The following is a 27857-nucleotide window of genomic DNA, read 5'->3' as shown; positions in this document are numbered from 1 at the left end:
GAAATTATTGAGTTTGTTTGATGAGACTTAGAGATAATCATATGAGGTTGCAAGAGGTGTCCACGAGGAGGAGCAAATGGGGAGGTGAGCCAAGGAGGGGGACCAAGTGCTAGCCTGAGCCAAAGGTGGCGTCGGAAACAACGGCTAACCTGAGAGTGGTGTATTTGCTAACAAGTAATTTTTTTAATACTAAAAACAGTTGCCATGTTATTAAAAAAATATACATCATTGTTCCGTTAGATAAATAGGCAAAAAAAAAGCTAATAGAAGTTAACAAAGAGACCAATAATGCTCATTTTTTAAAATTTTAGAGGCTAATTGTAGTCGGTAGGTAAACTTTAGAAACTTACTATGTTGTTTTACCTAAAATCTAAATATGGCTCGTTCTTGACACCCATAGTTTGATCGTCTTTATGTTGGCCTTAAAAGGAAAGAGGTTTGGGATTTAGAAAATTCTGGGATTTCAATCAAGCTCTCCTCTCCAAGTTAGCATGGTGGATTCTTTCAGGGAAAGACTGTCTGTGTGTAAAAGTGCTCAGAGACCAATTGTAGTCGGTAGGTAAACTTTAGAAACTTACTATGTAGTTTTGCCTAAAATCTAAATCTGGCTCGTTCCTAACACCCATAGCTTGGTCGTCTTTATGTTGGCCTTAAAAGGAAGGAGGTTTGGAACTTAGAAAATTCTAGGATTTCAATCAGGCTCTCCTCTCCAAGTTAGCATGGTGGATTCTTTCAGAGAAAGACTGTCTGTGTGTAAAAGTGCTCAGAGCAAAATACAAAGTTAGGGGCAACTAGCTAAACCATAAGATTGTTGGGTCTCCCTCCAATATTTGGAAAAGCTTAGAAGGTACGAAATCTCTGCTTGCTCGCAGTGCTTGCATGTTGGTAGGAAATGGAAACATAGTCAGAATATGGGAGGACCCTTGGATTCCAAATCTTCCTAATTTCATTCCGAGTCTAAGGGAGGGGACCAATCCAGAAATGGAACTTATTGTTTCACAACTAGTCAACCAAGAAGGTTGGGAACTTACCAAAATTAGAAATACTTTTGATGAGACTACATCTTAGCTCATCCAAAAAATTCCCCTCTCACGGCTTGCTCCAATAGATTGTTGGATTTGGATCTCCAATAATTCAGGGGAGTTTTCAGTCAAGTCTACTTATTGGTTAAGTAGGAACACTAGCCCTCCCACAAATCAAGATGCAATTCGTGGCCTCATTTGGAAGTCAAAAATCCATGAAAGGCTCAAAATGCACCTATGGCGTATAGCAGCAAATTGCTTACCTACTAAAGCTTGTTTAGCTAGATTCTGTGATTTAGATGATGTCCTTTGCCCTCTTTGCAAGGATGTTGAAGAATCTAGCCTCTATATTTTTATCTCTTGCCCCTTTATGAGAGCTATTTGGTTTAACTCCCAATGGGGACTAAGGTTAGAAAATCTGAACTTAAACTCTCCTTCTCATCTCATTGGTGTCTTCCTTAATCCTCCCGCTGAAGCTAATATTGAGGGAGTCAAGAGGGGTGAATTCTTATTGTTTGGGACTGTTATTTGTGAAGCGATTTGGAGAGCTAGAAACCAAGCTATCTTTGAAGGCAAAGAAACTAATCCAATTGAGCTCTGCCAGAAAGTTGATAAGACCATAGTTGAGCACAGAATGTCCATAGCATTCCATTCAGGCTTCCAATTGCTGAAACCAGTACAAAGGTGGAAGAAACCACCTAGAGATTCAATCAAGATAAATGTTGATGCTACTTTCAAGGATGGTAACTCCTCCATTGTAGTGGTTGCTAGAGATTGGAGAGGAGAAGTGGTTTTTGCTTGTGCTAAGAGAGTATATTCCAACCTCCCTCTTCAGGCAAAAGCAGAAGCCATTAAATGGGCCTTAAGTTTAGATAAAAGTCTTGAAGTAGCTGCTATAATTGTGGAGAGTGACTCCAAAGACTGTGTAGACGCACTAGTACGTTCTGGCAAACAAGTTCCCTGGAGAATTAAAGGTATTTGCAATGAAATTCTCAACTTGATTTCGCTTATTCATGGCTGTCATGTTACCTGGATCCTTAGGGGGGCAAATAAAGCAGCTCACTCTCTAGCTAAGTGGTCATTTTTGAACAATGTTTTTGGATCTTTTGATGTTGGTTTCGACCCTCCTTGTTTTGAGATTATCATTAAGGATGAGGCTCTTGTATCCTCTTTGTAGTTCTGTTTGGTCTTGTGAATAAAATTCTTGTTCATCAAAAAAATTTACCCACAACCGTCGCCCCTCTCTCAATCTCTCCATCTACAGCTGACGACAACCCCACCAAGAGATCTTCCACCTCCTTTTCTAGTACTTGATCAGCCCACAGCCCCTCCCCCCCTCTCAGAATAGAAACCATCATCTTAAACATGGTTATTGACAACAAAATTGATAAAATTATAATGCCATGAAAATTAGCCACTATAATTCATGATTGTCCTAATATTTTATATTTCGTACGATATAAGTGAAGAAATGCAGGTAAAATAGAATAATGAAACGAATCAAGTAACATTACTTGATTTTGTGGCTCTGTAGAGATTATCGTTCATTTGTACTAAGCTCTAGAATTTAAATTTTCCTCAATATTTTTGGCGCATATCAACAGAGGAGGAGGAGGAGACTTGAAATCAAGATCTCTACATGAAGAAAACTCAGCAATGTCATAAATTACAAGACTCTGGGTAATTTTTTATTATTTTTATGCTTGATCTTATTAAGTTATTTGTGATAAATCCAAGACTTTGTCTAACCCCTCCCAAAAAAGAAGAAAGAAAAAAGGAAAGTAAAGAACTTCGTTGGGACAGAGTAGTGATCCATACATAGTTCAGCCCTTATATCTTCTTCTTCTTCTTCTTCTTCTTTTATTTTATTTCTTAAAATTTTTATTTTTGGCATTCTAAACTAAAGTGGACAATTTGAGCTTATATTAATAATATTGTTGTCAGAAAATCTCATTATGTTCTATTTACAATCGTCTCCATCCGTATGTCACGTTCTTACGGTTAAAATCTAGTGTTGGTATATTAGGCTTAGACAAACAACAATTCAATATATATTTGTCTTTGACGTAGCAAATTGAAAAACAAAATAAACGTACAAACATCAACAATAGTCACATAGAAACATAAATACATCACAAAAACATCAAAATAAAGCTACACCTCACAAGTCATACACTTGCTTGCCAGTGAACTTGACCTCAATTGGGTTCACGTTCTTACCGATTGACCTTAAGTTCAGCCCAACTCCTTGGCGACCTGGGTTCACCTTTTCAGGGTAGACTCCATCCTTGGGGTGCAAATATTGGACCTCTCCATTAGGGAACACCCTGTAAAACTGGTAGTTGATCTTGTACTTAGACCTCAACCTTGACCCAAGAGCCAAGCACTGCTCTTTCCTAGCCAATTTGAGCAAGTTAGGACCTTGCCTCATTATGGCTGCACCACCTGTTGGCATCTCAAAAACTTGTTCCTTTCCAGATTCCCATGTGATCACATAGAATTCTTCGACTTGGGCTTTACGTAACAACCCTCCAGTGCTGCCTCCAAAGATTGGTGATGGGGTGCTTGGGTCCAATTGTGGTGGTGTGAACCCCACTGGTGCCTCTTTCTTTGTGGGTGCATCTGTACTTGCCTTAATTGTTGTGCGCTTTGGGGCTGAGAATTTGAGTGTCTTAGGAGTAGTGAAGGACAAGGTTGATGATTTTGAAGCAGAGAAAGGTGGGGTGAAGAGGGAAGCTTGAGTTGCCATAGCCATGGAGGGTTTAGAGATAAGGAAATTTGGTTGGTCTTAGACTCTTAGCTTTGTAATGGCTTATGGTCTTGTGGGATATTCAATGAGGTTGAGAATGTAATAGTTTCGAGAGTTTGTAGGATTTTGGATGAGTGGTGGATATGTGAGTGTGGATAAGGGGATATGGCTTGGACCAATTAGGATGTGTGATTTTGATTCGTATTCAAAATTTCTTACTCACTCACCCCTCAGCTTCTTTTAATTTGTTTTTGTTTTGGTCAATGTCTTTTGCGTAGCAGAAGACAAAAAGGGGACCATTTGAACTGGATCCAAATTCTAGCCCATTCGGAAATTCATGGCTTAATTATTTAGCCGAGCCCGGCCCAAAAGATAATTCTCAAGCCCGGTTTAAATCATACTCAGCCCGACTTGCTCTTTGTCTTTACTTTTATGTTCGCCCATATTTTTGTTAGATAGCTAAAACTTAAAAATCCTAAACTCCAAGCTGATCCTGCTATGGATAGGCAAAAGGATTAAGAGACTCTCTAAGCTAGTTTATAACCCTAATTATAACCATATTGAGACATGTCTTTCTTAGAGTTATAAACGAGCTGAGCTTTGTCAAATATTGAATGTTCAAGCTTGGCCCAAGCTTGAACTAAGCCAACAACCAATGTTTGAACTCGAGCTTATCAAAACGTTCAAAAGTAATTTGTTAGTCTAGCTAAGTTTTTTTTTTTTTTTTTTTTTTTTTATTTATTTATTTTTTTTTACAAGATAGAATTCTACTCTAGCCTAATCTAAGTGTATATGTGTGTGAAACTCCCTCCTGAAGATTTGAATCCCGGCCCTTGCCCCCCACACCCTACAAGCACTTATACCTGTGGAGTGACCATCGCACCAAGGGTGTGCGGTGGGTTTAGTCTAGCTAAGTTGGAACTCAATTTTAAACTCAAACTAGAGCTCAATATCAAGCTTTTAATCAAGATCCAACAAAGGTACATTATCAAGCACATATTAATCATATTATGAAGCTTATTTGGTTTACACAAGTGGTACCAAATCCTAATTAATTAAAGACTTAGTAAGACATAAGTTTATTTTTTTAAGCTAATATCAAGCTTATTACCAAGCCCATAAATGAGTTTATGCTTGACTTGTTTTTTATCGAGCCCCTTTTTTATGAGCTTGTTCAATTTTTTTATTTATTTTTTTTTTTTTTTGGTTTGGGCTTGAATCAGTTACTAAACAAGCCTAAAACTAAGGCACAAACTTGCATTGTTCATAAACAAACAAACATGAATAAGATTTTTATTAAGTTAAGTTCGAGCCTTTTATAAACAGCTTGGTTCAATTATAAGCATAATCTATTTCTAGGAAAATTAGTAATGTATAATATATATATATATATATATATATATATATTTTTAGTCATTTTATATTTCATTTTTGTAGTTGGGCTCCCTTCTCCCCAATCAGTCTAGCTAGCATAACTCAAATAGCAATTATCCAACCCAAAAACTCAACAAAAACAATAAAAATATTCACAATGGTAATTGTATTTTAGCAAAAAAAAAAAAAAAAAAAAAAAGTTTTACCACCAAAGAATAAAAATATCATGTGTTATTGAAGAAGTTAAAACTAAAAATTTTTGCAACTATAATAAACTCGTATAAATACTAGTTGATTGTAATGAGTTGTTAAAAATAAAATACAATATTTTATTAAGATTATATCTCTTCCTTCAATTAAAAATTTCAAATTCTCTCTCTTCCTTATTATTTTAATGAGTTTTTTATATATTATTTTAAATGAAGTGATTAGAAAAAAAAAAAATAGAACATTTGATATTGATTGTATTGTAAAGTGAAGTGGTAAAATAGATAAAGTAGATTTTTGAAGTACTACAAGTTAAAATTTTTAATATCACCACTGTGAATGTTCTAACTTCAAAAAAAAAAAAAAAAAAAAACCTAGCCAGCCTAGTATTTTAAAAAAAGACATTATTTTGTTTTTATTTTTGTCTTTGTTGGTAAATGGTTGCATTTTAATGTATTTAGAAACAACGATTTTATATATTTATAATTTTTTAATACTATATGAATGCCTATTTGAAGTTTTTTTTTTTCTTTATACTTTGGCTGGCTTAAAATCCTGAGTCCATCCCTGCATGCGATTCTTTTGAAGGATCAAGATTAATCCTTGAATAATTTTCTAAAAATAAAAATAATAATAATAAAGTTTTTTTTTTTTTAAAAAGTAAGAGAGAAAGTTAAAAAATGAAAAATTAGTAGAATAAAATAAAATTGTGAGATTTCTCAAATCTCAATCCCCATAAGCGCTTTGAAGAACTGTCCTTTAAAAATGTCATTGTCACATGCATCGAATGAGAAAAGAGACAAAGCCACATAGAGATGTTTAGGGCTTGTTTGGTTTTAAAAAATGGTCACTCATCACTCATCATTCATCACTCATCACTCAATTTTCGTCACTCATCACTCATCACTCATCACTCATCACCCATCACTCATCACTTAAAATACCCCAATTTCTTACACCTACCTATTTGGCACATATTTTCAGTTTCCCTTCGCTCAATTTTTTTTTTACTTTTTGGGAACCCATGCCTGAGCACCTGTCATAAATTCGGTTAGCTTACCCGCCTCACCCTCACTCTCTTCATTTCATTTTCTTCCCCTTCAGTACCAACAGATGTTCATTTTAAAACCCACAAATACCCAGACCTCCAAACCGGCTAGGACTCAGCCCAGCCGTCGAAGACGCCACCCAAAACCTCTAGAGATACCACCAAAATCCAACACAGAATCCGCTCATCCTCCTTCCTGAAGATCTCGCCAACCGTCATGCTCGTCATGAGCCTCCGCTTCATCAGCTTCGTCACTGCGATCCACGTCTTCAGCAAGCTCTATCGCCGATCCGTCGCCGCCGTTGCTTAATTTTTTGCTCTCGGTTTTGAATTCGGAGCTCTTTGATCGCTGTTCTAGATTCACACTGATCTTCGGTTCTTTGACTCGATAACTGAACGCTTCGTTTTCCTTTTCCCTTTTTTTTTTTGGCTCTGTAAATTTTTGTCAGCGCTGTACTTTCTTCGTTTTTGTTAATTTCGAATTCTTCAGGTTTTATTTTTTTCTTTTTCCCGAACCCACTGACCTCTATAAGTTACTGTTTTAATTTTCATAATTTTGTACATGTGGGTTAGAAAGATATCCAATCTAGGTTGTGTGCATATGGGTTTTTGGAATCTTGGTTCTTAGTCTATTGTGGGGTTGGTTTTTTTGGTTTTTGTTTTTTAAGGTTTTGTAAAATAAAATTTAGGGAGCGGTGGACTGGTGGCGGGTGAAGTCATCGGTGGCTTCTTCAGCTTCTTCACCTTCAAAAAAATTTGATCTTGCCAAGGAGATACAGAGAACTCTGCAAATCCGGTGGAGGGTAGTCTTTGGTTGCTGGGTTTCATTCTTCACAGTTGCTGGGTTTTTGAAGAAATGTTGGTTTGTTGTTGGGAGAAGGAGAAAGGGCAAAAAGAGAGAGAGAAAGTCGTTGGTGCTGAGGACTTGATGTAGACATGTCCCTAACGCAGGTCCCACAAAGGGGCCACAATCTCAGCAATATTACAAACTTGCCACTGAGTAACGGAAAATGAGTTATGAAAACAGGTGAAATGTGTTTTCACTTTCCCTCTTCATCACTCATTTTTTTGAGTCATAGAATCACCAAAACTGAGTCATGGATGATGAGTGATATCATCCAAACAACTGCTCTTCCATGGGCCCCATCAATTTTGGATCATGAGTGATGAAAACAGGATCATATCACTCAAAATTCACTGCATCCAAACATGCTCTTATTGTTTAGAGAGGTCCTCCCACTCCCCTAATTTGTCTGAGAGAGCTTTCAGCTAGTGTTCGTGATATTATGAATGTGATCGGTCGCCCTTGCCACGAGTGCTTCAACGGTTTCCATGCCTCCAAATCAAATCTCATTGCAAAAAAGGTAAGTATTCCATTTTTGTATTGAACCTCTCTCTCTCTCTCTCTCTCTCTCTCTCTCTCTCTCTCTCTCTCTCTCTCTCTCTCTCTCTCTCTCTCCCTGAATATTGAATTATGAACCTACGTCTGCTTTATTCTGTTCTGTGAAAAACGTTCCAAATACTAGATCTATATTCTGTACTGTTGTTTTTTTTTTTATGAACTATTCTGTACTGTTGTTAGTTTTGAATAGGTTATGCCATTACATGCAACAGAACAATACAACTCCTGTTGATAAAATAATTTAGAGAGAGAGAGATGTATGGGAGAATAATCTCTATATTCTTCTAATGTCTGTAACTGTACATGAGACTGTCTTTTTTCATACGGGCATGTATGTGTGTAGTACAAAGCAATAGGAGTGTAGGGCAAAGAATGTATAGAATGAAGTAATATAGGACACTAGGCCGCCTAAGCCCGTTGGACTAGACAACAATATACATACTAACAACTCTATTTTTGATAATAATAATATCCAGAATTATTTGAAGAAATTATGCGATTGTTAGAGCATTTATACCAAAGTTATTTTGACACCAAAAACACTAAAATTCCCACAACATCAAAGGTGTTAAACTTCAAATTTTTTAACACTTAACTATTGTGAACTGCCATATCTTTGGCAACTTACTATAGCTAATAGTTATACAAATATAATGATATTTTATTCGATTATTTTATTTGTCTCTCTCTTTCTCGTGCCCCTCTTCTCTCTTCAGCCTCCTCAATCTCTCTTCTCTCTCTCTCTTTTCTTCTGTGCTCCATCTCTGTCTCACCCTCTTCTCCATCTCTCTCTCTATTCCACCTCTCACCATCACCTCGCCCACTTAAGGGCATTTTTTTTTCTGCTCCAGATCAGCACCAGTGTGTCATATATCTTTGATGTTTGATTCAGGAAAGGCTTCGTAAGAGGAGAATTGTTAGATTGTGAATGTAATGGAATGCCAAGAAAAAGTAAAAGTTGCATTCTTGTAGGATTGCAAGAAGCACATAGAAATATTTATTTTATCTAATTTTGGAATTCAAATGTATTTTTATTGTTCTATATATTGCATTTTATTTTAGGTTTTAGTAGCTAACTAGGTTAGCATTTTCTTAATTTCTCAGAGTCAAGGTCTTTTTTGTAATTCAAAAAATTTCTCTCTTGTTTAGTGTTGATTTCAAGCAAGTCTAGGTGCTAACTCCTAAGTTATCTATCCATGTTCTTCAATTCTGTTGTTGCATCCGTTTAGGTTATGTACCATGTAACATAAGCAAGAAAGTAAATGAGAAGTTTGTGATAAAACTATTTTCTTGTGTGACTTACCAAAAACAATAGTCTAAGGCTCTAGGCACTACTTCTGTACCAAAAAATCAAAAACTTGTGATACAAGTGAAGGTTCTATATATAGCAGAAGCATTTAGTTTTCAACACTGTTGTTTTTGAAGTTTCATGGAGGAAGTTTTGGGGTTGACACATGGGCCAGAGCCACCGAACATATCGTGCTTAATGCTGAAGTCGTTCTAACTTCTAATATGGTGTGTGTATCATAAGACTTTGATTTATAAGTGTTTTAGTATACAAAAATTGTGTTTATAACATATTTAGACATGGTGGCTGGTTATCTTTAGTTGCTTAATGACACAGATCCTAAGACAAGAAGATTTAGTCGAGCTGTGCTACGCAATGGAGATTGTATCAAGTTTTCAATTGCAATAGTAGGTCTTTTGCATCTCAACTGTCCAATCCTCTTAGGTTTTAGACTTTTAGTAGGCATCTCTATTATATAATTTGTTCTCATTGGTATGGTCTCTTTAGATGGTGTATTGTCTTAACTTTTGCTTGCTTCTGTGTAATGGTTGGACCTCTCCTCGTGTTAAAACTAATCTACAATGGTGAAGCAATTTTACCCTACGAATTTAAGCGCAATAATTATTATGGTACAATATGTAGATAATTGGGGATAATTTCTGCACATCTACACAAATTTCTGACAATTTTTTATAAGTAATAAATTCTATTAAAACCAAAAGACTCACCCAAGTATACAGAATGAATACAAATGGGGACAAAATTGCCAAGAAGCTAATAGATCAACAACCATTCTGCATTACCTAGTAAATTACTCCAAACAACCCCAACACCATGTAGTTCGGTAGCAATAGAACAATGTAGAAGATGGTCCGCTGATTTTCCATTACATCTGCACATACAACGCCACTCCAAAACACATATATCCCACTTGACTAGATTATTAGTCGTAAAATATTTCTCCAAATTTCAATACCAGATAGGATACAAAAACCACTCTCACAATCTTTTACTTCAACACAACTTAAAAAATAAATAAATAAATAAAAACAAAACAAAACAGAATTGCTGCTACCAAACCAAAAAATTCAGATGGAGACACTGTTGGGGATACCCTTGCCAGTGAGCCCGACCTCTCTAGAATAATCGGAGGTGATAGGATAGAGCAAGGTATAAGGCACCTTGACTGGGCCAACCCTGTTCCTCCATCTGTGGTCACTGTTCATTTCGTTAATTCTGTTTCCAATTTCCTCCAGCTTATTTCCAAATCTCTTAAATGCTGCGAGTGGTTCAGCATCTGAAGTCCACTCGGGAGTATCTCTCTGCCCAAGATAAATCTCATCAGTTGAATGCCGGGACAAAATTTCTATCAGTGATACACCAAGGAGGGTTTGAAACTGTGCTGTTATAGTTTTCAGGTAGGCTAATTCAGGGTTTGACTCAAGTTCAGCATACTCAGGGGTGCCTGGCTCAGGCATGAAGCGGCGGCTTACAGTTGGGCGATTAGGAAGATAGCCAGCATAAGGGTATTGCCCAAAATTCACAGCTGCATGAAGGGCAGAAGCCACCCATATGATAATGGTGCATGCTTGGATAAGCTCAGTTCGTGTCTTCATCTCAGGCCACCATGGCTCATCTTTCTTGTCACCATGCCCCTTATTGCGGATCTCCATCCACCACGATTGGAGTTCGGGATCGTTTTGGACCACATCATCAGTTGGATAGTAGAAAGAACAATATTCATTAACCCATTCCTCAATTGCTGACCAGATCTCTAGCCCATCAACAGCATAGGGATAATCCTCAATCAGAAGTCTGAGGCCATGCCGGCAGGATGAGTCTTCAACTGCGATTCCTCTAAAATGAGGCAAAAAGTGGATCAAAATTCGTTCTGATAAAAATTAAAACTATAGAGATCATTATTTGACAAAGCTTTGCACACCTTTTGAGCAGATCTTTAGGTAATGCCTGTTCTGTGAACACCCAATTCTTATATACAAAAGAAGACAATTCCATGGCGTATTTTGCTGGGAAGACTGTTCTCTCAAGCACCCCACCAGCATTGATGAGGATCTGCCGAGCCAAGGCATTTATATGCATTGTGTCCCGGAAATGGGGATGCAAAAGCTTATGTACTGGGTGAAGCACACTCAGTTGTCTATTTGTTGCAATCACAAACGGCTCTATTACAGCATGGGTGTTCAACCTGCAAATAGTCAGCAGCGTTTGTGTATTATTACTAGATCACAGTCAAGTTTCTAGCTTTTTCTATCACGCAGTATTTTTCTAAGGCCTCATACCAGTGGCTAATAAGCTGGTGGTAGCCAGAATCATTAACAGCAGCATAAGCTTTGGCCAGCTGCCACACCAAACCTTCAACACCTTCTTCTGCTGGAGTGAAAACTTTGCTGACAGCACCATGACGTTCCCCTTGTGGATGAGGCAAGCTTAACTCAATTGCCAATGGCTTCAATGTCCCATTATCTTGCAGTAAAAGGAGCGTTCTGGTGGCGTAAGTCTTTGTGGTAGTCGAGTTTATTCTCTTCAGGTATGGCATTAATGTATCATGATGATCTAAAATAAACAACCTGTTGTTTCTAATTGCCTAGAACAAGAAAATAGAGATTGGTTATCAGTATAGTAAGATATTTTGGATGTCATATCGGTTGTATAATGTAGATATTGTCAGAAACGTGAAGAATGATCAATACTTCATCCACAGGCAGCCCATTCAGATTCTTCTCTATGTGTTCTTCTGTTATTGTACTGTTTTGATTCCCATATTTTCCAGGGTCTAGATTGCTGGTTGGAGGGAATTCCTGCAGACACCATTCCAGTAAAATGTTGAAGCAAAAAAAACCATTTACATTATTTATCATCACTAACAAATTATATTTTACTTGGAGGCGACGGATGACAACAGGGTTGACTCCAGCAAGCATTTCTCGTCCAAACTCTTCATCAGTCCTCCAAGCAGACTTGTCCCCTACAATTATACCATTAAAAGCTTTATACTTGTAGTTAAATAGTTTAAAAATTACAATAAAGTTTTGGATATTGAAGATTTTGAAGCATCTAATGTCAAGTGAAACACAGAACTTGAGGAATACCATTGAATACCTTTGATCACATCAGGCACTGGGAACTTGAGGAATCGCTCACCATCATTACGAATGAGTTCCCTCAACAGCTCACAAGGAATATGTTCCCTAATTTTACTGGTTGTTTCTTCATTTGGTAGCTTAATCCCACCTTCATAGAGCTTAAGTACGTCTTGGAAGCTGTCAAACTCGTTAAAGTTTTTGTCACATAAAGATGTAAGCTTTGGGAGCAATATTTGTACTAGGGACTTCAGAGCATAGGCAAGAAAATCTGAGAACTTCAAGAGGCCAAACTGCTCATCTCTTGGAACATAAATGTCTAGACTTAAAAGTGGCAATCTGCTCTCACTACAGGGATCTGTTACAACCAGAATATTAAGTTGCTGACTAAAAATGATCAAAATCAATTATTCTAGGATACCCAAAAATCATTCTATGTTACTCAAAATTTTTAGTAATTAAAGGAGCTCAAACCGCCACTGTTTACTAGTTACAGAAGTTGGAATTTGAAACTGAAAAATCGAATAGAATTTAGAATGCTGACCTTCTTTTGTTGGTTTTCGACCAGTTCTCCCTCTTCGGGGATATGGGTACTCCTTTGTTCCACCAAGAACAGGGCGTGCATGATCTTTACCTTTATCTGGACTTCCCAAATCATTGTAGTAAGCATAGTCATAGACTCTGTCCCACTCCTTAAGCTCCCCCGATTCATCTCCACGCAGATTTTCCAGTTCTTTTTCCCTATACTTGTGTAACAGCTCAGGTGTTTGACATGGAAGGTAGGTCTAGCACATAATAAAAAGTTTGTTACTTCATTGAAACATGATCATAGTCCTGTTCTAGAAACGAAAACTAACGTTACATCCTTCCAAAGCTGATTTCCCTATTTATTTGGTTCACCATGTCGGTCAAGCAGCCAGTAACCATTTTGTATGAAATTAACTTTCAAGTCCTGTTTATATTATAATTTAACATAGCTAAATTACCAAAACTCATAATGTGCACAACAGAACCTGAACCCTACGGATTAACAAGGACTGAAGAAACCAGCGGATCTAGATGGAGAAAGTGACAACTGACAAACAGTGGAATAGTAATTTTGGCAAATCAAAGTGAAAGCAGAATGATAAGCTTCCATTTTTATAGGTAAAAAGGAACAATCATGATAGAAAGCATTTCCTAGGTTTAAGCATCATTTTTGAGAAGAATGCACGATTGTATTTGTAGTGAAAGTGATACAATTATTGACATGGTTTGTTGTGATTGAAATAATACGAATACCACTTTCACTTAAGTCTACTTTTAACATCACTTTTATTATGCATCAATTCTAACAAAAATGTTGCGTACCTAGACTAATTGAATTAAGAAATCAAAACCATATTACCTTGTTTGAGAAGAATACACGATTGTATCTGTACCGATGAGCAGGGTAAACCCAAGAATTACAAACGAAATGCACACGACCATGCCCAGGAACATCTTCTAAGGTGACTGTCTTAAGGTAAAACTGGCTGTGATGATGGTTTCTTACAATGAAGGCCTCAGGAACACCCATGGACTCATCCCAGTCAAATGAAATGGTGAATATAGTTTCTACTGCTGTTAATGGAGTGATTCTCCATTTCTCCAAATGCGCCACCTCTCCAAGCTTCCCTTGCAATACATTTTCTAAACACACATGCAACAAAATTTTTAGTTTCTTAGCTCTATTAATCTTCACAACTGTTTTATCATTGCAATCTTATATACTTATCAAGATCAAAGAGACAGTGCTAGGAAGTTGTTCAAAAGCTACTTGATTAAAATTTAACTATGCTAAACTTCGCTTTGATCCCAATTAATTGAACTGAGTTTACTTACAACTAGACTGAGCTTTGAACCCAAATGATTGTACTGGACTAAATGACTCGTTTTAATTAATAAAATGGTTTATTTTAGTTATTATTATCTTTGTTGGCCTCTAGTCCTGTGTAAAGCTATATATATAGCTAAAGTTCAGAGAAAATTCAATCAGGTTTTATTTGAATTCTCAATTTTGTGCCATATGTCCCATTGAATTTTAAATTTTGTGTCAAGTGAATTATAGAGTGTAAAAATCAAAGAGTCCAAATCCAATTAGATTCTAAATTGAATTTCAATTGAAGTCTAATTTTTCGCGATGTGTCCATTTATTTTTTTAATTTCCGTGACAAGTGAATTATTCGGTGAAAAAATCTAAGAGTCTAAATCAGATTAAATTCTACATCATATATATATATATATATATATATAATATGAGAAACCATTACATATTTTAGAAATATATTGCTTAAAAAATGTGTAAGCTAATATTATGTATAATTTGAATCCCTTCTATAAAAAATGTATAATTGTGATTGTTTTTAATTGTACCCATGCATATACACAAGGCTACGTACTAGTGTGTGTATTCAAAGTTGAAAGAAAATCTAATTACATTTCTAAATTAGATTTCAATTGAGTTCTAATTTTGTGACATGTGTCAATTGAAAGTATTTATTACTCATTTCAAAACTCATGAAGTTAGTTAATTTTTATATTAAATGTAATACCATGTTAAAGAGATTTTTTTAAAAAAAATATAATTATTTTATAGCAATTTCTTAATTTTGGTGAAGGTATTTGGTATTTACTACTCATTGCAATAATTGAGAAGTATTTTAACTTTTTATTAAAATAATAGCACAACCAATGAGAATTATTTCATAGATAGTCTTACAAGTTTTTTTTCTTAAGAGTTAACAAAATATAAGAATGATCATCAATTATATTTAACTTATGTAGGAATCAAACTATATATCTTTTTTTTAATTAAAAAAAAAACACTATGTATCTAAGTATATGTTTTTAAATGTGGTCATGCATATACATAGGATTACAAGCTAGCTAGTATATATAGTATTTAAAGTCAAAACTTAGAGAAAATCTCATTAAATTCGAAAATTGGAGGTCTAATTATATATCATGTGTCAAATCAATTTCTTAATTTTGGTGCAAGTATTTATCACTAATTGCTGTTGTTGAAGATTTTGTTAGTTTTATATTAAATATTACAGTAGTTTCAATAATAATTTTAGTTTTAGAATTTATTTATTTTAATAATACTAGAAAACTTTTTTTTCTTTTTTAAAGAATCTTATCCTTTGGAAGAGGGATTATTAATTTGAATATAAACTGAGGAAGATAATTCAATAATAAAATATTAAAAACAAAACAAAACAAAATAGTAATACTTGTAAACTACTACCGCACATTATATCTAGAGCTAGAGCTATGTGATTTCAAATTTGAGATGTCAACAAGTAATTTGATTCCAAGTGTCTCTATATTTTAAATGAGCATCAATTTGTGCTAGGTGTCATTCCATCTCATTAGTAAAATTTTGAATGCATAATATTTCCAACCTATTTAAAACTATTTTAACTCCATTTAAGATTACCTAATCTAAAACTATGTCTAGCTCATTCTATTTAAGTCCCATTTGAAATTACTTCCAATCTATTTAAAACCTAGATTTTCTTACAATAACTTATATATTATTAGTTCAAAAAATAAATTTCAATGAAAAATTATATTATGTTCTAGAAGTTAATTGTTCAGTTCTTATTTAAAAAATGCACACGTGAAGTAAGATTATTTCATCATGATAACAAAAATTGAGTTAAGAAGTAAAATAACAATTTTTTTTTTCTAAAATAAAATACACAATCAAATATGAACAAATTGCATTTTCTACTAAAAAATATTCTTACAATCCTTTTTTAAGAGTTAACAAAATATAATAATGACCATATTTAGCTTTTGTAGGAATTATAAAATGCATCTAATTGCATATTTTAAAATGTATTAATGTACTGGTTACAAGTTAGCATATAATAATTGAAGCGTTGCAATAAATTTTGCAAAGCTCATGTTTTGACATGTCATCCATAAAGGCAAAATTACAATAGAGGGGATACAAGGTGAAATTTTATTTTAAATGTTAGGAAAACTCTACTTTCTCTTTTTCTTTCCAACTATCACGATTGAAAAAACTTAATCCCATTATATTGTATCACTGAAAAATTGGCCCATGATAAGAGAATAAATTTTTTTAAAAAAATTAAAAAAAGAAAGTAAAAAGATATAGTTTTTTATTTATAGAGAGACCAAAATTTTCATTATTTCACAAAGAAAACAATACAACATTATTTATCTTAATAAACATTTACAGATTAGAGCTATTTTAAATTAGTAGTTTAATACACCTAAAATTTTGATTTTTGATTTGAAAGTAGTGATTTTGGCTTCATCTAAGGACTAACGAACGTTTCTCAACCAAAAAAAAAAAAAAAAGGACTAACGTACGTACATGACAGAGTCCACTGATATAACTCAAGCAAGATATAGAAATAGTTATTAGAGAAAGAGAGTAACCTGGATCAGGATGAACAGAACTGATGAGTTGCATGGACACACGTTTGCCTAACAACTCATAAATCCGATCAATAAACGAGGCTATGATATTCTTGCAGCACAACACGTAGTTCTTCTTCATTAAAACAACACTCCCTTTTACTTTCCTGCTCTCAGTCCCTTTTACATTCTTGCTCTCAGTCTCACCCATCTTCTCAATCTGCGAATTCTCTTCGGTCTTACCAGTGGACATTTTCCTCTCAAAATGCGAGTTCTCTTCAGTCTTGCCATTGGACATTTCCCTCTCAATCTACTAATTCTCTTCGGCCTTGCCATTGGTGTTGGGTCATGGATGCACTGCACCATGGGTCCAGTCCACTTGTGATACACGTGCTCATTTAATGAGCTTGCCTTTCATGTCTCTGAACTTTTCTTCGTCACGTACAAAAGTTGCATGAGTTATTAGGTTAGTTGGCTTTGGATTTATTGGGGTTGGTTGGCTTAGGCGTGTTGGACACGCTGAGGAGAAAAAGAGAAGAGAAAGGGGCTGTTGCATCAAGGCTATTCGGAATTAGAGTGTGTTTTTTGAAGGTAAAATAGGGTGGGTGAAAATTTTTGAGGAGAAAATGGAAAGAAAAACTATTTTAGAGTGTGTGGTTAGGTGGAGAGAAAGGAAAATAAATAGTATGGTTTGGGTGTTTTCTCTCTTTGGGCTCACTAAAAAGTTTTCTCTCCAAAATGAAGAGAAAACTGAAGGGAGAAAATAGAGCTGCTTAATAGATGAAAATAGTTAACAGTGTGATGAGACCCAATACTCAAAAAATAAAAAATAAAAATAAAAAAGAGAGAACTGGAGACTGAAAAATAGCTAGCGTTGAAGTCATTACTTTGTACATGTGAGTGTGATTATTTTTTTATTAATAACACTTTAAAGATCTCAATTATACATATCCAAGGCAACACCCGTGTCCAGGGCAATTTTTGATATGTGCTTACAATTTACTGAATGATGACGAGCTACATAGTCACGACCACGATGTAGGCTTTGATTTGGGGTTTATTCATTTAGGGATTTGGATAGTATGGAGAGAGAGAGAGAGAGATTATGAACACTAGGGTATATTTGGTAACTGGTTTCTACTCTTATTTTCTGTTTTCAAAAACTATTTTCTATTTTTTGTGACTAAAAAACATGTTTGGCAACTCAAAATAGGTAGAAAACAAAAACTATTTTCAAAACTCAATTTGTGAAGAAAACTGAAAACAAGCAAAATGCTATTTTTAATTTCTAATTTTCAAAAATCAATAAAAACACTTATTTAATTAACTAAAACAAAGTTAAGGCAAGTAGGTTGCATTTATTGTGAATTGATGTCAAGAGTGTGAAAGGAATAAAACAAGGAAAAGATGAAGAAATAAATTAAAGGAGAGGCCATTCGGCCAGTGAGCAAGTGGAGAAGTCCCAGAGAATGAGATTAAGGACAATGCAGTCTTTTTTATAATATTGATTGTGTAACAAAAAGTAATGTACACAATCAATATCGTAAAAAAGAATTACAGTTACAATTCCCAAACACTTAAGGGTTGTTTAGTAGTGTATTATAAATAATATTTTTTTAATGTTTTAAATAATTTTATTAATAACACTTTAAAGATCTCAATTATACATATCCAAGGCAACACCCGTGTCCAGGGCAGTTTTGATATGTGCATACAATTTACTGAATGATGACGAGCTACATAGTCACGACCACGATGTAGGCTTTGATTTGGGGTTTATTCATTTAGGGATTTGGATAGTACGGAGAGAGAGAGATTATGAACACTAGGGTATATTTGGTAACTAGTTTTTGCTCTTATTTTCTATTTTCAAAAACAATTTTTTATTTTTGTGACTAAAAAATTTGTTTGGCAACTTAAAATAAATAGAAAACAAAAACTGTCCTCAAAACTCAATTTGTGAAGGAAACTTAAAACATGCAAAAAATTGTTTTCAGTTTCTAATTTTCAAAAATCAATGAAAACACGTATTTAATTTAATGAATTAGTTTCATTTGATGAGTTAGTATTAAAGTTAAAATCCTAGTAACAACATATTTTTGTATTTTCTATTTTTTCCTTCAAAAAACTCTCTTTTTAATTTCAATTAACCAAACATATTTTTTATTTCAAAAATACAAGATTTTTTTTTTTCTTTATATTCTCAAAAACAAGTTTTTAAAAATAGAAAACAAAAATTGTTACCAAACATAACCTAATATTTTCATTGTTTTTTTTTTTTTTTTTTTCAATTAGGGTATTTCTAATTTTTCATTTAACGAATGACTAGTTTTGACACTTCTGTACTTTAAAGGGCCCATTGTGTCGTTTTTTGTTAGGCTAACTGGGCTTCAGGCAATCCAAAGAAAATTGGGTTCTAAGTAGGATAATGTAAAATTGTACAATCTTACGGTTTGATCCTACACGTGATCCTGGAACCCAAATGATCTTGCACCAATCCTGATCAGTTTGGCTAAGTGGGATTGTTAGATTGTACAAGTCTGCAATTTAAATTGTGATTTTGACAACTTTGTCACCTTCTCACGGTAAAGATCTAGTAGTGATATATTAAAAGGCTTAGTTTAATAGAAAAACAACAATTCAATATATTTGTGTTTGATGTAGCATATTTATATATATATATATATATATATATATATATATATAATTTAGCTACAAAATTGGTTTATACCCTCATGTAAAATAAACAATAATTCATATTTTGAAAATAAACATTGAATTATAGTACTGCATATTTTGAAAATCTAACAATTGAATTATATATTGGTTACGTTCTTAATACACATGTCAAATTTTGTGTCAATCAAAATTTTACAAGTATTGAGAATATAAGAAAAATATGTAATCCAATAGTGGATTTGTCAAAATTCACTTCTAATAAAAAAATATTGAATAAAATTGTAGTTTAACTAAATTTTGGAGAGAGAGAGAGAGAGTACACACCACACCTCACTAGTCATACACTTGCTTAGCGGTGAAGTTGACCTTAAACGGGTTCACGTGCTCTCCAGTTGACCTTGAAGTTCTATCCAACATCTTGGCATCCTTTGGGTTTGGGGTGCAAATATTGGGCAGTAATCTGGGCCCACTTGGATTGGGTCCAAATTTCGGCCCATCATGAAGGTCACGGCCGAATTAGCCAACCTTTTTTTTTTTTTTTTAGAGAAAGACTAAATTAGCCAGCCTGACTTAAAAGATAAATTTACTTTTATGAATCATATTAACAGATGCTTTAAAACAAGGGCAGAGTTTATCTACAAAACTAGTTGTAGTTTTAAACTATAAATTTACTTAATATCTTTTTATTGGAAATGAATTTTGACAAATCCATCATTGGATTACATCTTCTTCTTATATCCTCCATGCTTACAAAACTTCAAGAAAATTAAAAATCAATAACTATGTCATTAATAAATTTTTTAAATTGCAAGTTTTTGTAATTTAAAACTATACACAAAATATAAGTTTATATATCATATAGTAAATAATATTCGATTGACACAAAATTTAACATGTGTATGAAGGGTGTAAAGAATATGTAATTCAACTGTTAGATTTTCAAAATATGTTGTAATATTTGTTTTATTGAGTGAGTTTGTAACCTTAAGCTGCAACCAATTTTGTAACTAAACGTTGTCCTTACAATTGTTAGTAAACTATTTTTAAAATATTTTATACCACAAAAAAAAAAAAAAAACTAAAAAAATTTTCAAAATATTAACTATTTTTTTCATTTAAAATTTTTTTTAAAATAACTAAGAGTCTGTTTGAAATCTACTTATTTTACGGAAAATACTATAAATAAAAATAAAAATTAGCTGAAATAGTAAAATAAATTGAATTGTAAAATAAGCTATTTTTTAAGCTAAAAGTTAGATGCACACTCGATGGAATACGTTAACGTTTTCCAAAATATTTTATTAGGTGTCAAATGACAATGAACTGTGTATGGTTACGAAAAAGATATTGGGAAGCAACCATTCAGACGTATCTTTTTATGTGAAAACCAACCATGTGTCAACAGTGCATTTTGACGGCAGTTTGGACATCTTCCTTTTAAAGGTGTCATATATGCATCGAATAAGAGGAGACAATCACAGAAATAGAGTGAGAAAAAACTAGCCAAAATTGACAGATAGAAACTTTCTTTCAGCTTATTGTTGATGATGTTGTGAACGTGATTGGTAGCCTTTGCCAAATTGCCACAAGTGATTAACCAGCTCCCATGTCTCCAAATCTTATCGCATGAAGCCATAAAGGTTAAGTCCTTCGTTTTCATATTGAACCTCTCTCTCTCTCTCTCTGCACTTAAATGTATGAATATTGAATTATGAGTTTAAATCTGCTTTGTTCTGTATATGGGCTGTGCAAGATGTGCCATATATTGGATCTATACTGCCTTTGCTCTTTGGTTCTGAATCGCCATTACATGCAGCATATTGATCAATACAGCTTCTTTTTTTTCTTTTTCTTTTTTTTTAGATTTAATATAGAACCATTTGATTTGAAGAAACAAAGTGAAGGTCATGTGTTATGTTGGTTGCCCATAGGTTTTACCGGCTAAAGGAGTCCAAATGGCTCTTCTTTAGATAGATTCTCTATGCTATGATGAAAAAAAATGCAGTTTACTTAATGTTGCCAGAAGTGCAAAGAAATATTTACTTTAATTTTGGAAATTAATTATATTTTTATTGGTCAATTATAATTTATTTTAGGTCTTAGTAAATTATGTTATTACTATGTTATTAATTTCTTAGAGTCAAGGTTTTTTTTTTTCTTCAAATTCATAAAATGTTCTTAGAATTTTCACAATGCTTTGGTGCTGATTTCAGCCAACCGTAGATTTTGACTCCTAAGTTTGTTCAACTTCAAGCAATTGTACATGGCAATGCCTAGGTTATCTGTCCTTTGATTTTTATGTTCTATTTTGTTGTTGCATCCATTTTGGTTTTCCCCTGCGTCACATATACAAGAAAAGTAAATGAGAAGTTTGTAATATTACTTTCTTCTTGTTTACCCCTTTTGTGACTTAACACAAAATTGTAGTCTAAGGCTCTAAGCATTAAATTTGTATCAAACAACCAAAAAACTTGGGATGCAAGGTTCTATTAGCAAAGGCATTTTCTTGTCAATACAGTTCTTTGTGAAGCTTCGTGGAGGGAGTTGCGGGATTGACAAATAGAGCTGGAGCTACCGACAATATCACATTTAATGGTTGGGGTTATGATAGGGTGCATGGATAAAACTTTGATTTATGAAATGTTTTAGCATACGAAAGTCGTTATAACATTTGTAGACACGGTGACTGGTTACCTTCAGTTTCTAAATGGCACACATCCTATGACAAGCAGATTCATTTAGTTGAGCTGTGTTATGCAATGGAGATTGTATCAAGTTTTCAACTGCAATAGCAGGTTTTTTTGCATCTCAACCGTCCAATCCTAGTGCCTTTAGTAGGCATCTCTATTATATAATTTGGTCCAATGGATATGGTCTTTACATGCTGTGGTGTCTCAACTTTTGCTTGTTTCTGTGTAATGGTTGGTACTCTTCAGGTGTTAAAACTTACCTATAGTGGTGGAGCAATTTTAGCCTTTAAATTTAAATGTAACAATTATTGTGGTGCAATAGATATTTGGGGATAAAATCTGCAAATTTACACATAGATTTCACAACATAAGAACAATAGGCACACTATTCATCATTGTTATTGTCTGTAGATAATGCACAACTACTTGCCTTCATCAAGAGGAAAAATGTGGATACAAAAACCTATCTCACAATCTTTCACTTTAACACAACTTACAAAAAGTAAACTGCTGCTACCAAACCAAAAAATTCAGATGGAGACGCTGTTGGGAATACCCTTGCCAGTGAGCCCGCCCTCTCTAGTAGTATCGGAGGTGTTAGGATAGAGCAAGGTATAAGGTACATTGACTGGCCCAACCCTGTTCCTCCATCTCTGGTCATTGTTCATTTCATTAATTATTATTTCAATTTCTCTCAGCTTATTTCCAAATTTCTCAAATGCTGCGAGTGGTTCAGCATCTGAAGTCCACTCGGGAGTATCTCTCTGCCCAAGATAAATCTCATCAGTTGAATGCCGGGACAAAATTTCTATCAGTGATACACCAAGGAGGGTTTGAAACTGTGCTGTTATAGTTTTCAGGAAGGCTACTTCAGGTTTTGACTCAAGTTCCGCATACTCAGGGGTGCCTGGCTCAGGCATGAAGCGGCGGCTTACAGTTGGGCGATTAGGAAGATAGCCAGCATAAGGGTATTGCCCAAAATTCACAGCTGCATGAAGGGCAGAAGCCACCCATATGATAATGGTGCATGCTTGGATAAGCTCAGCTCGTGTCTTCATCTCAGGCCACCATGGCTCATCTTTCTTGTCACCATGCCCCTCATTGCGGATCTCCATCCACCATGATTGGAGTTCAGAATCATTTCGGACCATATCATCAGTTGGATAGTAGAGAAAACAATATTCACTAACCCAATTCTCAATTGCTGACCAGATCTCTAGCCCATCAACAGCATAGGGATAATCCTCTATCAGAAGTCTGAGGCCATGGCGGCAGCGTGAGTCTGGAACTGCCATTCCTCTAAAATGAATCAAAAGATTCAAAAGTGGATCAAAATTTGTTCTGATAAATATTAAAACTATAGAAATCATTAAAAAGACAGAGCTTTGCACACCTTTTGAGCAGTTCATTAGGTAATGCCTGTTCAGTGAACACCCAGTTCTTATATAAAACAGCAGACATCTCCATGGCGTATTTTGCTGGGAAGACTGTTCGCTCAAGCACCCCACCAGCATTGATGAGGATCTGCCGAGCCAAGGCATTTATATTCATTGTGTCCCGGAAATGGGGATGCAAAAGCTTATGTATTGGATGAAGCACACTCAGCTGTCTATTTGTTGCAATTACAAATGGCTCTATTACAGCATGGGTGTTCAACCTGCAAATAGTCAGAAGCATTTAGATATCCTTACTAGATCACAGTCAAGTTTCTACCTTTTGTTATCATGCAGTAATTTTCTTAGGCATCATACCAGTGGCTAATAAGCTGGTGGTAGCCAGAATCATTAACAGCAGCATAGGCTTTGGCCAGCTGCCACACCGAACCTTCAACACCTTCTTCTGCTGGAGTGAAAACTTTACTGACAGCACCATGGCGTTCCCCTTGTGGATGCGGCAAGCTTAACTCAATTGCTAATGGCTTCAGTGTCCCATTATCTTGCAGTAAAAGGAGCGTTCTGGTGGCATAAGTCTTTGTGGTGGTTGAGTTTATTCTCATCAGGTATGGCATTAGTGCATCATGATGATCTAATATAAACAGCCTGTTGTTTCTAATTGCCTAGAACAAGAAAATAGAAATTGGTTATCAATGTAGAACAGAGTATAGTAACATATTTTCGATGTCGTATTGGTTTTATGATGTAGATATAGTCAAAAACATGAAGAATGATCAATACTTGATCTACAGTCAGCCCATTCAGGTTCTTCTCTATGTGTTCTTCTGTTATTGCACTGTTTTGATTCCCATATTCTTTAGGGTCTAGATTGCTGGTTGGGGGGAATTCCTGCAGACAACATTCCAGAAAAATGTTGAAGCAAAAAACCATTTACATCATTTAACAACTTAACCAACAAATTTCTATTTACTTGGAGGCGGCTGATGATAACAGGGTTGACTCCAGCAAGCATTTCTCGTCCAAACTCTTCATCAGTCCTCCAAGCAGACTTGTCCTCTACAATTATACCATTAAAAGCTTTATACTTGTAGTTAAATAGTTTAAAAACTGTGAAGTTTTGGGTATCTAAGATTTTAAAGGATCTAATGTCGAAACAGAGAAAAGTTAGGCATACCTTTGATCACATCAGGCATTGGGAACTTGAGGAATCGCTCACCATCATTACGAATGAGTTCCTTCAACAGCTCCCAAGGAATGCGTTCCCTAATTTTACTGACTGTATGTCCATTCGGTAGCTTAAGCCCCCCTTCATAGAGCTTAATTACATCGTGGAAACTGTCAAACTCGTTAATGGTTTTGTCACATAAAGATGAAAGCTCTGGGAGCAATATCTGTACAAGGGACTTCAGTGCATAGGCAAGAAAATCTGAGAACTTCAAGTGGCCAAACCGCTCATCTCTTGGAACATAAATGTCTAGACTTATAAGTGGCAATCTGCTCTCACTATCGGGATCTGTTACAATGAGAACATTAGGTTGCTGACACAAAATTATCAAAATCAATTCTTCTAGGACACCTAAAAATCATTCTATCATAACAACTTTATGTCACTCAAAATTCTAAAGTCATTGAAGGAGCTCAAACCTCCAGTTTATACTAGTCACAGCATTTGGAAACTGAAAAATTGAATAGAATTGAGAGTACTAACCTTTTTTTGTTGGTTTACGTCCAGTTCTTCCTCTTCGGGGATATGGGTACTCCTTTGTTCCACCAAGAACAGGGCGTGCATAATCTTTACCTTTATCTGGACTTCCCAAATCATTGTAGTAAGCATAGTCATAGACTCTGTCCCACTCCTTAAGCTCCCCTGTTCCATTTCCACGCAGATTTGCCAGTTCTTCTTCCCTATACTTGCGTAACAGCTCAGGTGTTTGACATGGAAGGTAGGTCTAGTACATAAATAAAAAGTCTGTTACTTCATTGAAACAGGATCATAGTGTTGTCCTAGGAACGAAAACTAATCTTAAAAGGTTATTTCCCTATTTATTTGGTCCACCATGTCAATCAAGCAGCCAGTTACCATTTTGTATGAAGTTAACTTTTGAGTCCTGTTTAGATTTTAACATAGCTACATTACCAAAAATCATAACGTGCTCAACAGAATCTGAATCCTACACATTAACAAGGACTGAAAATACCAGCCGATCTACATGGAGAAAGAGAAATGGAATGGTAATTTTGGCAAACCAAAATGGAAGCAGAATATAAGCTTCCAACTTCGGTAGAAAGGAAAAATCATGATAGAAAGCACTACCTAGTGGGCTAGGTATGATGCTACAAAGGTTACTCATTAGGTCTAAGCATCATGTTTTGGAAGAATGTACGATTGTATTTGTAATGAATTAATGATAGCACAAAGAACATAGTTTAGATTTATAATGGAGCAAACTTTGTTCCACATAATAATGAGTAATTTTTAGGACACAATATTTTCTAACAACTTTTTCAAAATTGCCCACATGGTTTGTTGTGGTTGGACCAATATCATTTTTATCTAGGTCCACTACTGACACCAATTGTGAAACAATTGTAACAAGCTATGTCAGTAGTTATGAAAAAGGTTGTGTACCTAGCTAAACTTATTGCTTTAAGAAATCAAAACCAAATTACCTTGTTTGAGAAGAATACGCGATTGTATTTGTAACGATGTGCAGGGTAAACCCAAGAATTGCAAACGAAATGCACACGACCATGCCCAGGAACATCTTCTAAGGTGACTGTCCTAAGGTAAAACTGGCTGTGATGGTGGTTTCTTACAATGATGGCCCCAGGAACACCCATGGACTCATCCCAGTCAAATGAAATGGTGAATACAGTTTCAACTGCTGTTAATGGAGTGATTGTTGTAACCCATTTCTCCAAATGCGCCACCTTTCCAAGCTTCCCTTGCAATACATTTGCTAAACACACATGTAACAAGATTTTTAGTTTCTTAGCACTATTAATCTTCACAGCTGTTTTATCATTGAATTTTACTTATCAAGATCATCAAAGACAATGCTAGGAAGTTGTTCAAAAAGCTACTTGATTGAAATTTAACTATGCTAAACTGAGATTAGATCCCAATTAATTGAACTGAGTTTACTTACAGCTAGACTGAGCTCTGAACCCAAGTGATTGAATTGGACTAAATGATTCTTTTTAATAAAATATTTGATTTTAGTTATATTAATCTTTTTTGGCCTTTAGTCCTATCATATGTAAAGCCATAATATATATCCTGATAATCATTTTTTTTTTTTAAACTTATAACTTCTACCTATGCCATCTCTGATATTAACAAAATTCAAACTTTCATTAGTTTAAACTTTGATGACTGGTAAGAAATAAAATTACAATGTCTGTGCTAGAAAACAAAATAGAAGAATGCTTAAAAAAGAAGGCATTTGGTGTTTGATTTGAAGGTAATGCTTTTGGCTTCATCGAAGGACTAACATGACAAAGTCACACTCATATAACTTAATAATTAAGTTAAACAGAGAAAGAGTTAGAGAAAGAGAGAAAGACGGTAACCTGGGTCAGGATGAACAGAGCTGATGAGTTGCATGGACACACCCTTGCCCAACAACTCATGAATCCGATCAATAAACGAAGCTTTGATATCTTTGAAGTCCAACACGTTCTTCTTCATTAAAACAACAGTCCCTTTTACTTTCTTTCTCTCTCCCACCTTGTGATTGTGAATATTCTTCTTCTTGGTCTTGCCACAAAATATTTCTATTATTTTCTTTACCATCTCTGAACTGGAACAAGAAGCCATCAAAGAAGGACTGTTAGCTTGAAGAAGACACTCCTCTTTGATATTGGAAATAGGAAATAAGAAATGAGAAATGAGAAATGAGAGAGACAGAATCTTTGGAGAGATCGACTATAGGACAACCTGCACTGCTCTAGTCTGGTTAGCTAGAATATAATTATATAAGCAGTACGTTTTTTGTCTTTTTCTTTTTTTCTTTTTTTAACTTGAGTCCTTGACCTGAGAAAGACTTTGGGTCTAAAACTATAATTCTGTATGAAGACAATGTAGCTCTAGCTCCATCTATGCGGGGCTTCAAATGGTGATGGTGCCAACTGTATGGTGGGGTCCCAAAACGAATTTCAATCTTTATCTTTTTATTAATGAATAATTAAAGGACCTGATTCGGCATTCGCAACCACATTTGGTATTTACTTTTGGAATACAATACCACAAAAAAAAAAACAAAAAAAAAAAAAAGTTTTTTAGTCTATTTTGTTAGCAAACAATAATTTTTTATATCTACGTGCCAATTGGTATGGTCTCTTTCACACATGCCTTTTCGATTTTTTATGTGGCCATTGATTCATCTTATCAGTTAGACTTATACCACTGCATTAGTATATACGAATAAAGTTGGAAGAAAGACAAATATAGATGGTAGATGGCCTCCTTTCTCTTTGTTTAACTA

At 34.7% G+C, this 27857-nt stretch overlaps 4 protein-coding genes and 1 long non-coding RNA gene across 5 annotated transcripts; 2 read left to right on the top strand and 3 right to left on the bottom strand.

Annotated features, from left to right (window-relative positions):
* Positions 1-1251: 1251 nt before the first annotated feature.
* On the top strand, positions 1252-2199 carry LOC126690354 (uncharacterized). Its single transcript, XM_050385459.1, has one exon. It carries the CDS (start codon positions 1252-1254, stop codon positions 2197-2199), a length of 948 nt encoding a protein of 315 aa, XP_050241416.1.
* An 851-nt stretch (positions 2200-3050) lies between these two features.
* On the bottom strand, positions 3051-3883 carry LOC126689381 (photosystem I reaction center subunit II, chloroplastic-like). Its single transcript, XM_050384559.1, has one exon. The coding sequence runs from the start codon at positions 3775-3777 to the stop codon at positions 3184-3186; it is 594 nt and encodes a 197-aa protein (XP_050240516.1). The 5' UTR covers positions 3778-3883; the 3' UTR covers positions 3051-3183.
* A 5982-nt stretch (positions 3884-9865) lies between these two features.
* LOC126689378 (probable linoleate 9S-lipoxygenase 5) lies at positions 9866-16933 on the bottom strand. Its single transcript, XM_050384556.1, has 9 exons — positions 16629-16933; positions 13579-13862; positions 12736-12976; positions 12211-12549; positions 11991-12076; positions 11802-11909; positions 11391-11695; positions 11033-11296; positions 9866-10947 (listed from the first exon to the last, which is right to left on the bottom strand). Exons 1-9 carry the CDS (start codon positions 16903-16905, stop codon positions 10179-10181), a joined length of 2673 nt encoding a protein of 890 aa, XP_050240513.1. The 5' UTR covers positions 16906-16933; the 3' UTR covers positions 9866-10178.
* Positions 16934-22334: 5401 nt separating this feature from the next.
* On the bottom strand, positions 22335-27415 carry LOC126689379 (probable linoleate 9S-lipoxygenase 5). Its single transcript, XM_050384557.1, has 9 exons — positions 26944-27415; positions 26041-26330; positions 25079-25319; positions 24545-24883; positions 24341-24426; positions 24151-24258; positions 23728-24032; positions 23370-23633; positions 22335-23275 (listed from the first exon to the last, which is right to left on the bottom strand). The coding sequence occupies exons 1-9, from the start codon at positions 27188-27190 to the stop codon at positions 22507-22509; spliced, it is 2649 nt and encodes an 882-aa protein (XP_050240514.1). The 5' UTR covers positions 27191-27415; the 3' UTR covers positions 22335-22506.
* Positions 23754-26472, top strand: LOC126689380 (uncharacterized). The gene is made up of 2 exons (XR_007644509.1): positions 23754-23975; positions 26085-26472. It is a non-coding gene; the product is annotated as an uncharacterized LOC126689380 (long non-coding RNA).
* Positions 27416-27857: the final 442 nt, after the last annotated feature.

Source organism: Quercus robur, chromosome 6 (assembly GCF_932294415.1).
Source record: "Quercus robur chromosome 6, dhQueRobu3.1, whole genome shotgun sequence".
Taxonomy (NCBI): domain Eukaryota; kingdom Viridiplantae; phylum Streptophyta; class Magnoliopsida; order Fagales; family Fagaceae; genus Quercus; species Quercus robur.
The sequence above is the reverse complement of the archived record's forward strand: the minus strand, read 5'-3'. Positions and strand labels throughout refer to the sequence as shown.

What these genes read in the sequence shown, in the direction of transcription:
- LOC126689378 (XM_050384556.1), bottom strand. Translation starts at nt 16,905, where the DNA reads ATGTCCAATGGCAAGACTGAAGAGAACTCGCATTTTGAGAGGAAAATG. An exon ending in GTGTATTCTTCTCAAACAAG is followed by an intron (nt 12,977 to 13,578) that starts GTAATATGGTTT and finishes ATTATGTGCTAG; the next exon opens with ACCTACCTTCCATGTCAAAC. An exon ending in ATGGGCTGCCTGTGGATGAA is followed by an intron (nt 11,696 to 11,801) that starts GTATTGATCATT and finishes TTCTTGTTCTAG; the next exon opens with GCAATTAGAAACAACAGGTT.
- LOC126690354 (XM_050385459.1), top strand. Translation starts at nt 1,252, where the DNA reads ATGCACCTATGGCGTATAGCAGCAAATTGCTTACCTACTAAAGCTTGT.
- LOC126689379 (XM_050384557.1), bottom strand. Translation starts at nt 27,190, where the DNA reads ATGGCTTCTTGTTCCAGTTCAGAGATGGTAAAGAAAATAATAGAAATA. An exon ending in GCGTATTCTTCTCAAACAAG is followed by an intron (nt 25,320 to 26,040) that starts GTAATTTGGTTT and finishes TTTATGTACTAG; the next exon opens with ACCTACCTTCCATGTCAAAC. An exon ending in CACCAGCTTATTAGCCACTG is followed by an intron (nt 23,634 to 23,727) that starts GTATGATGCCTA and finishes GACTATTTGCAG; the next exon opens with GTTGAACACCCATGCTGTAA.
- LOC126689381 (XM_050384559.1), bottom strand. Translation starts at nt 3,777, where the DNA reads ATGGCTATGGCAACTCAAGCTTCCCTCTTCACCCCACCTTTCTCTGCT.